Below are 9,038 nucleotides of genomic sequence, written 5' to 3'. Positions count from 1 at the left end.
GCATCGGAACGGCAACGGGAACGGCAACGGGAGCAGAAACAGCCGCGGGAGCGGCAGCGGGAACGGAAACAGGATCCGAAAAGCATCGAGAACGGCGTCGGGAAGGGCAGCGAGCGGGGCCCGGCGCGCCCGGTGAGCGGGGACGTGGCTCTGGCTCCTGTCGGGTTATCGGCGGCGGACGGAGGGAGGAGCGGGGAGAGGAGCGGAGGCGGGATGCTGTGCTGCCCTGCCCGGCTTCCCGGGCCGCTCCCTGCAGCCGTAGGGGCGGAGATGCTCCGCGGGAAGCCCAGGGGCTGCTGAGGGCTCCTCTAGGGCACTAAAGGCGCTGGTGGAGCAGTGCGTGTTGAGCCTTTCTGGAGGCCGCTGGCAGGACCGGCAGACGCGCTCCCGCTGCGGCCGCAGGCGCTGTGCAGGAGCGGCTGGCAGATCCGTGCTGGAAGCTCCGGGGGACGGGATATGCTGGGAACCGCCCTGCCCTGAGCACCGCTGGTTGCCGAGAGTGCCTTTTAGTCCGTGATGGGCCCAGTGTTTGCTTAGTGACAAGCACAGCGGCGGCCGGGGGTCTGTGATCCATCGCTGCATCTAAGCGCATCTAAGCGCATCTAAGCTCCGCCTTGTGCTTCTGCCATTATTTTTTGCAGTGTGAGCTGTCTTCCAGAGGCTGTCATCCTCCTTTGTCCTCTTTCTTCCACCTGCTCCAAGTTTCTGAAGTTTTGTAATAAAATAATTTGTCTCTGAACCTGGGAAATAGGGTTTGAGCACTCCCTGACATGGAGCCAGCATCCTGTTGCTTGACACTGGGCAGCAAAAGGTTTAGTGAAGCAAGGTAGTAATAGTAGGGCAGGAACAGGAAAAATGCTTCTGGAATGCTCTCAGAACTCCCAGTAACTCAGTTCTAATGCAGTAAATGTGCCATGTGTTTTGCTTTAATTTTCAGGAATATGTGAAGTAGTAAGGGCTGGTCCCATGAGGATTACAATCAGTAGTTCTTCAGAAGTAGGGATGGGGTTTTTTGGGGTTTTTATGGATGTGTATCTGTGTGGGTGTGGGTGTGTTTAGTGGGGGGGATAGATTTTGCCTTTTCTGTTTGTTTGTTTGTTTGTTTTACTGGAAACACAGTCATTGGAATAGGGAATGCATTGGATGCACTTTATAGGGCACTTAGATCATAATCACAAATAAAAATAATCTAATGTATTTAGGTGGGAATAGAAATTTTAAATTTGGCCTTGTTTCTAAATCTGTATATGCGTTAGAAACTGACCTTTGCAACAGTCTGTAAACTGGGTAGTAGCATTTTTTGACGATTCAGAAGGACAGGGAAGTTTTAGCAGAGAACTTGAGGAATTTTGTCCAGTCACACGTGAAGAGGACCAAAATAACATTCCTACCTCTACTCCCAGGGTTCTGTACAAATTTCCACTTTTTGTCCACTTTGGACACAGTCAGTGGTGTTTGCCTGGACCTTGTTCCCTTGATGATATGACAAGCTTTAACTTTGGTTTTTTTTCTACCTAGAAGATCTTCCTTGATCCAATTATGAGAAAATGTTTAGAAAAGGAAAAAAGCGACACAGCAGCAGCAGCTCACAAAGCAGTGAAATCAGCACTAAAAGCAAGGTAAGCTGAATGTGGTATTTATTCTCTTTGTGAAGCATTTTTGTTTGTTGCAAGTTAACAGTTTAGTGGTTCACTTGCACTGATGGTAGGATGTGATCTCCATAAAATGCTGTGTTCCACAAGGACAACTTTCTACTTCCATTCCTCAGATGGTGTTATGAGAGTTAAAAATACCTATCCATCATAAAGCCCATGTATTTTGAGATGAATACTCAGTCACTCCACAGTGAAACACACAAATACAAGATTTTCTGGCAGCATATAGTAAGGTTTGGAAGAAAAATTAGTACATTTCTTCCTAAATTTTGTCTTTAAAGACAGTGCCTGGTGCTAGGTACCAAGAATGAGTTTATTCTTCAGAACCTGTTGGTTGCTCAGTATCTCTGAAACTATTCTTAGTTTTGAATAATGTGTTCATTTTGTCTGATAGGTTTTAAAATGATCAATTAAATAATCTGGATTTTCCAAGTTGCTGTTTCATTTTCCTGGCACTGCTGTGTTATTTCAAGTATTGGTGACAAGCATGTGGTTGTGAATTTTTCAGGTTAAAATGCAGTACCAGAAAAGTTTGGACATAACCCTAAGATTAATTTATCATTTTTCTCTGGACATAACCATAAGGTTAACTTTCTCTTTTTCTGTCATTTCCTCCACCTTTCAAAATATCTGTCGACTTGTCAAGGGTTCCTGATGAACTTTTATCAGTCCAGTCTGCATTGAGGCAGAAAGATAACTTTAGGAAAGAAATAAGTGGTACTGTTTCTTCCTCCCCATTTTGCAGTGATGCTGAAGTAACTAGAACATAAACAGTAGGGTCTTTTTATAAAAAGGGTTGATGCAGGACATCTAGAAGTGCATTGCTAACGCATTCTCAGTAACTTTCTGATGATGTTGATTTTTTTCCTTAGTCTGTAGATTCCAGTCTCGGGGGACTTTCCAGGTCTAGTACTGTGGCCAGCCTAGATACAGACTCCACAAAAAGTTCAGGTATGTTATCAGAGCTTGGGCAGATATGGATGGAGCAGGATTAGCTTTTTGTGCGTTTGTATAAAACAGCAGAAAATGGAAGAGCTAAAATAAGTATTTTCAGTAATACTGAGTGAATCTGTTAGGTAGCCTGGTGAGTAATACATGCATAGCCCTAGGCCTCTAAGTATTATTAGTGATTCATCTAGGACTAAGCCACTGTTTTCAAAGTAAAGTGTCTGAGGAAGAAAAACTTAGTTGTCTTACCAGTCTCTTACCAGCATAAATATGGTACAGCTTTTTGGATGGCTGATTTGATTTTACTTGTTTTTAGTCACCAGATTGCAGTATATCACTGTTGGACCAAAGAGAAACCAACAGACATCAAAAAGTAGAAGCAGCTTTTCTACATTTTCTGATTCAAGGTTTTTAACTCCAAACTTGAATTCATGGATCATGGATCATGGATTCATATGAAACTGTTGCCTTTACCAAGGTCTGTTCTAAATCAACCCAAGACAGTTCATTAGAGAGGAGTTAATATACTGTGATAAGGATAAGTGTTTGATGAAAGTCTGTAAAATTAGGGCATTTGGTATTTTCGCCCTGTTAACAGCTGTTAAAATAGTATTACAGTATTGGAAATCTTCAGAATGGCTTTGTTTTACTTTGTTGCAGGACAAAGCAATAGCAATTCTGATACATGTGCAGAATTCAGAGTTAAATATGTTGGTGCCATTGAAAAATTGAAATACAATGAGAGCAAAAGTCTTGAAGGGCCACTGGACTTGATAAATTACATAGATGTTGCACAGGTGAGTGGGTTACAAAAGGCAATACCAACAATGTCAAAACACCTTAAGCTTAGGTGTGTTTCTTTCATTTATCCTGTAGTCTGACATCTGTAAATTTTAGACTTACTAGAAGAAAGTGGCATACTTAACCATTAAGCTGTGAGTCTCAGAAGCCATAACACTCTGTTCCAACATTTTAAGTAAGTGGAGAAATGCAGCCAAAGAACTGCTCTGCAGATACAGGCTCAGAGCCAAGGCCCTTTTCGTGAATCTCTGTTGAACAAGTGTCCCGGCTGAAAGCTGTTACATTGTCTCCAGCACTATTAGAAGTAGTATCTAGGAAGGAGTATCTCCCCCAGATTTCCTCAGTACTGTAAAAGTTTTCCCATAGAGGAAAATGTCAAGTTTCTGCTTGCAGTCACTCATGAACCTGTGACCAAAGAACCTGAATAATATTTGGGTCATCCTTGCCAAACTCTGGTTGCTTGTACTTATTTTTGTAATAAAAGCCATAACTGGTTGTTCTCATTAGGTAGCTCATCATATCTTTTTAAAAGCACAGAAAGTCTGTTTATCATGCAGCAACTTGACATGTCAAGAATCTGAATATGTGCTAAAACTATTTTTGCAGCCAAACAGCAAAAGTACTGCCAGTGTGGAACATAGATCACCTGGGGTCAGTGCAGCATGATAGGCCATGCATGATTTTGCAGCTGACCTAATTTGACCACAGGGCCAACTCTCCCCTGAGATGATAAATTCCTTTCTGAAACCATGTAATATTTAGAGTAGAATAGCACAGAATGGAATAGAGTGTTTCTGCTGGAAGGGACCCACAGTGACCACCAGTCCAACTGCCCGACCACTTCAGGGCTGACAAACAGTTAAATGTGTTGTAAAGGGCATTGTCTAAATGCCTCTTAAACACTTGACAGTTTGGGGGCATCAAACACCTCTCTGGGAAGCCTGTTCCAGTGTCTGGTCATCCTCTCAGTAAAGAAATGCCTCCTAATGTCCAGTCTCTCCTGAATATATTTCACAAAACATTAAGAGACTGGGCGAGTGCATGAGAGGTGGGAAGATCCCACAGCAAGATCTGAGCAGGGGTTGTGGTGGTGCTCACCCAGTGGACCCAAGTATAGAGGAATATATTTTCTGTTATGTATCTTCATTGTTCATGTTCTTCTGTCTGCACTAAAGGCTTTTGTTTGTTTCCCTCCAAAGCAAGATGGAAAGTTACCTTTTGTTCCAGGTGAAGAGGAGTTTATTATGGGAGTTTCCAAGTACGGCATTAAAGTTTCCACATCTGATCAGTATGTAAGTGCTTCACCCAAACTTGTCTTTCTGATGAGAGTTGAAAAGTGCTTTCATTTATTTCTCTGGCAGATGATCTGTGTGACCAAAATGTCATTTCTGGCTTTAAGCAAAAGTCAAACAAACTCTCACAGCAGCACTGCTTCATGTCATATCTCCGCAGGGCTGTCTGTTTTCTCCTGGTTGGATTTATGACAAAAAGCCATTCCTTTTGAGATAGAGCACCAGATGAAAGGCAAGCGAGCCTTTGGCAATGCTCTTTGGGCACATCTTCCTTCCTTCCTCTGTGGCTGTCCTGCCATTTTCTCATGAGGGAAAGTAGTGTGACTGTGGTGGCCAAGACCATAAGTTCCTCAGCCCGAGTTAGTAATGCAGTTTCTCTTGGTGTTTCTGTGAAGAGGGAAAAACAAAGGATGGGGATTTTTTAAGAATACATGAGTTGCCCAGCTCTTTTAGGTTCCATCCTTTCACTCTTAATTCAAGAGTTAAGAGTTCACTCCAGTATTAAAGCCTCATGATTCCACTTTATTGATCAAGCCTACTTTTTGTTTGCATCATTTCCTACATGTAGTTTATTTTCCTTTAGTGCACTTCAAGTAGCTTCTTTGCTAAAAATAAAAATCCGGTCTCTTCCCCAGGGCCTCCAGTTGCCTTTGTGTAGCTTTGTGTTGCAGCCATGTGGTTTCCTTCTGGTTGCCCTCAGAGCCCCAGCTACCATAAATACTTGGCCTTATGAAGCCATGACCCATCAAAAACTCAGCAATGCCTGTTCATAAAAGCCTCAAGTATGAGGACAGAGAATAGCATTGCTCAATAGCTGAATGCTATGAAAAGAGCCAAAAAGTTTCTTTTGGTCCCTTCAGAGAATAAAACACTTGTTTCTAGTGCCTGGGAGGAAGGGTAGTAGTTGTTACTCAGACTTTGAATTCTTTTGGATTGTGTTTTTGCTGTCCTTCTAAATTCTTAATTCTCATTAAAAACATAGGTTACGCTATTATTTAAATTCCTTTGTGCTTTGATACAGATCAAATAGCTAATTTAAGACTTTGACTATTTTATGTTTTCAAGTTGAAAGCATGCAAAAACTGATAAAAAACTTTTGTGGCTAAGCTAGCTTGCACTGGCAGTTTATTGCATTGCATTGTTTCCCCAGTTCTGGCTTTTTGCATCTGTGTCACTGTTGGCATTTAGTTTGTCCTTCAGTATGTTAGACCACCAAATTCTTTTAACAGAGTTCCAAGATACTGAAAGGAGGCAAGGAAATTAATTTACAAGGAGATATGTACTCAAAAGAATTCTATCACCCCTCTTTTAGTGATAATCCAGATGCACATTAGCACTGTAGGAAGTTTCAAGCAAGTAACCCTTGAAAGTTATTAGTAATTTGATGAACAGTCTTGGCATCTTTCATACAGAACTGGGAGGGTGGGTCCAGTAAGTTCCAGGCAGGCTCCAGCTGCCCTGAGGGTGGTGTGATAGTTGGTGATGGTGAGAGCAATGTGAGCAATGAGCTGAGTGAGCGTCAGGGATGGAGACATTTTTCAGCAAGGTGACCTTAGGGCTCTGGTAGAGGGCTCTCCCTCCAGGCTCTCAAGGCAGGCAGCAAGCTCACCACCCATTTTTACAGCTTCTGTATCAAAGTGGGCATTTCTTTAGACCCTTCAGCTGACAGGGACAGGTGTTTGATGCCATGAACATGGAAACAGAGCTGTCTTGAATTCCTAAGATCCTGGAGGTGGCATGACTGGAATAACCAGATGAGTATGATCAGGGGGTAGGATGGCTGGAGAAGAAAGTTTTTGTGTAAAGTAGGGCTGCAGAGACCTTGTACTGGGTGTCTTCTAACAATCCCTTTTTGGAATGGCCAAAATCAGAAGTGTTGGGACTATGGTGGAAACCCTGCAGCTCTGATGGAGAGCAGAATTCTCCCAGATGAGATCTGTGAGAGAGTCAGGACACATCCTGTGACTTAGGTCACAAACAGCCTGGCTACAGCCACATGGCTACTGCTCCCCAAAGCAACTGACCTTGTCTATACCCTCTTCTGGGAACAGTTTCTTGTGTGTTTCATTCCCAAAACTGAGACAGGGGATTGTCTGGAAAAATACTGGACAAGTAAGAAATTGTTTTAAGTTATCTCTGTGGCAGAACAACAGTGTGTCCCACCTGTCGTGGAAGGTGAGTGAGGGCTGGTGGGAAGCAAATGTGAGCTTTCATATTATGGCCAGGATTGTCATCATAGAATTATGGGAGGGGTTGAGTTGGAAGGGATCTGAAACAGCATCCAGTTGCAACCCCCCTGCCATGGGCAGGGATCCCTCCCATTAGGTCAGGTTGCTGAAAGCCCCATCCTACCTGACCTTGAACAGGGATGGAGCATCCACAACTTCTCTGAGCAGTGTGTTCCAGTGCCTCACCACTCCCACAGTAATGAATTTCTTACCTTAAATCGAATCTAAACATACTCTTTTTCAGTTTGAAGCCATTCGAATCCCTTGTCTGTCACTACATGCCTCTGTAAAAAGTCCCTTTCCTGCTCTCTTGCAGGCCCCCTTCAGCTAGGGGAAGGTGCCTCAAAGTGTCCCCAAAAGCTTCTCTTCTCCAGGCCAAACAACTCCAGCTCTCTCAGCTTGTCTTCATAGTCCACATAGGAATGCACTTCTAAAATAGAAGCAAAAATTAAAACTAAACTTGTGCTAAACTGCCACTTTTAAAAATCTTGACTGAACTCTGAAATTTAAAAAAAAAATAAGCAAGGAATACTTTTCTCCTGTAAATAAATCTGAAGTATTCTTTTTTAAGTGAGAATAAAAACATGGGAAACTGAAATACCTGTTGCACTGTTGCAGAGTAACTTTTATTTGCCACGTGCTTTCAGGATGTGTTACACAGACATGCCCTCTATTTGATTGTACGGATGGTGTGCTATGACGATGGTCTGGGAGCAGGAAAAAGTTTGCTGGCTTTGAAGACAACAGATGCAGCCTCTGAAGAATGTAGCCTCTGGGTATATCAGTGCAATAGTTTGGTAAGAGTTCATGCTTACAGTATTTAATTAGTTGGAATTCTGATTGTAAAGGGAGAGTCTAAAACCCAAGGCCCTTATGAAGGCTTTTTGGCAGAATGAGGATTACTTAATTTTAAAAAAAGAGTATAAATGTGTGCTGTCTGAGGAGGGGAAAACAGCCCTGCTGGCTGCATTGGATCAGCTTTGGGGGAAACACCTACATTCATTAAAATTGCCAGTGAGTGTACTCACCTGAGAAAGCCCTCTCCAGTCTAAAGAGTGCTATGGCAGCTCCTGGGGACAATCTCCACTTGTATTTCCAAGGACAAAACCCTTTTAAGATATGGAGCAGGGAGGGATGGAGCAACAATTCTGGTAATAGAGCATGCAACCATATTTGTAACCAAGGGAGGTGATCCCTTCTTAAGAATAGGAGAATTCATTGTCAGGATGCTCTGATGACACAGACCCTTGGCTGGCAGCACTGGGGGAACACAGGAAGTTCTAAATGCTGTGCTTTGCTGACAGCCAGCAACTCTGGCTTGGTTCAAAAGAGCTTGTGTAAGACAGCTTCAACATGACATTGCAGGCCACAAAAATGAAACCTGGTCTCACAAAGCAAAATGAAGCACATATTCTGCTCTAAATGAGTTTTGGGAAGTTTAGAAGTTCTTGAAAAGTGTTAATGCATGTGTTTGGGTTTTTAGGAACAAGCACAAGCCATTTGCAAAGTGTTGTCTACAGCTTTTGATTCAGTTCTAATGTCAGAGAAGTCCTGATTTCCTCTGGCAGCAGTGTTTGTGTGGGAGACACCAGGGCTCCTCATGATGCCACGGAGGGGTTGGAGCCACACACAATCCTAGGGAAGACTTACTGTGCCAAGAAGAGCCACGCGGCCTTGCACATGGTACTCTGGCATTCCCCAAACGTGACTTGAAGATGCCATCTTCAGTGTCCAGGACAATACAGAATTTTATATTTAACACAATTTTTTTTCTCTTAAATCTCGTTTTATATATTAATGTCAATATTGCAGAAATGTAAAATAAAACTGACACTTCCTTCTACCTCAGTGTCTGAGAAACAATTTGTTAATACAGACTTTAATTCTGCTTAACCCAGATACTAGAACAAAACAAAAGCAAAGTGATAAAAGGGAGTCCTTTGGTGCTTTACCCCTCTAATCTCAGGTGTGCCATTTACAGTTTTTCTGTTCAACTAAAGTCTGCAAGATGTACATTTTTTCCTCAAGTGATACTTGTTTGTATTTATCATTTTTATACATTAAAAAGAACGATATTGCCTAAGCAATGCAAAGGAACAGATGAGAAGCAGAAA

The 9,038-nt window shown here is 42.6% G+C and overlaps 2 protein-coding genes across 5 annotated transcripts in view; one reads left to right on the top strand and one right to left on the bottom strand.

Moving 5' to 3' along the window:
- The first annotated feature begins 4 nt into the window (after positions 1-4).
- Positions 5-8,767, top strand: ITGB1BP1 (integrin subunit beta 1 binding protein 1). 3 transcript variants are annotated; one of them, XM_085056832.1, is made up of 8 exons: positions 11-132; positions 1,519-1,619; positions 2,302-2,377; positions 2,528-2,606; positions 3,264-3,400; positions 4,604-4,696; positions 7,572-7,721; positions 8,408-8,767. In XM_085056832.1, the coding sequence occupies exons 2-8, from the start codon at positions 1,540-1,542 to the stop codon at positions 8,477-8,479; spliced, it is 687 nt and encodes a 228-aa protein (XP_084912958.1). In that variant the 5' UTR covers positions 11-132; positions 1,519-1,539; the 3' UTR covers positions 8,480-8,767. The 3 variants fall into 3 exon arrangements, with proteins under 3 accessions (XP_084912956.1, XP_084912955.1, XP_084912958.1); XM_085056830.1 differs by lacking the exon at positions 2,302-2,377 and having other exon boundaries at positions 5-132; positions 1,522-1,619; XM_085056829.1 differs by lacking the exon at positions 2,302-2,377 and having other exon boundaries at positions 5-132.
- ASAP2 (ArfGAP with SH3 domain, ankyrin repeat and PH domain 2) overlaps positions 4,621-9,038 on the bottom strand; it is an 88,144-nt gene continuing 83,726 nt past the window's right edge. The window contains exons 29-30 of one of the 2 annotated variants that reach the window (XR_014851099.1): positions 7,953-8,033; positions 4,621-7,354 (exon numbers count right to left, since the gene is read on the bottom strand). The gene's annotated coding sequence lies outside the window, so the exon portion shown is untranslated. Of the gene's footprint in view, positions 8,034-9,038 lie in introns of both variants that reach the window. The other variant, XR_014851097.1, reaches the window with a different exon arrangement.

This window comes from Lichenostomus cassidix, chromosome 3 (genome assembly GCF_008360975.1).
Source record: "Lichenostomus cassidix isolate B80296 chromosome 3, HeHo_3.0, whole genome shotgun sequence".
NCBI lineage: Eukaryota > Metazoa > Chordata > Aves > Passeriformes > Meliphagidae > Lichenostomus > Lichenostomus cassidix.
Note: the sequence above shows the minus strand (reverse complement) of the source record. Positions and strands in the feature narration are given on the sequence as shown.

Coding starts and splice junctions, on each gene's coding strand:
- ITGB1BP1 (XM_085056832.1), top strand. CDS start 1,540: ATGAGAAAATGTTTAGAAAAGGAAAAAAGCGACACAGCAGCAGCAGCT. Junction 1,620..2,301: donor AAATCAGCACTAAAAGCAAG/GTAAGCTGAATG, acceptor CGACTTGTCAAG/GGTTCCTGATGAACTTTTAT. Junction 2,607..3,263: donor AGACTCCACAAAAAGTTCAG/GTATGTTATCAG, acceptor ACTTTGTTGCAG/GACAAAGCAATAGCAATTCT.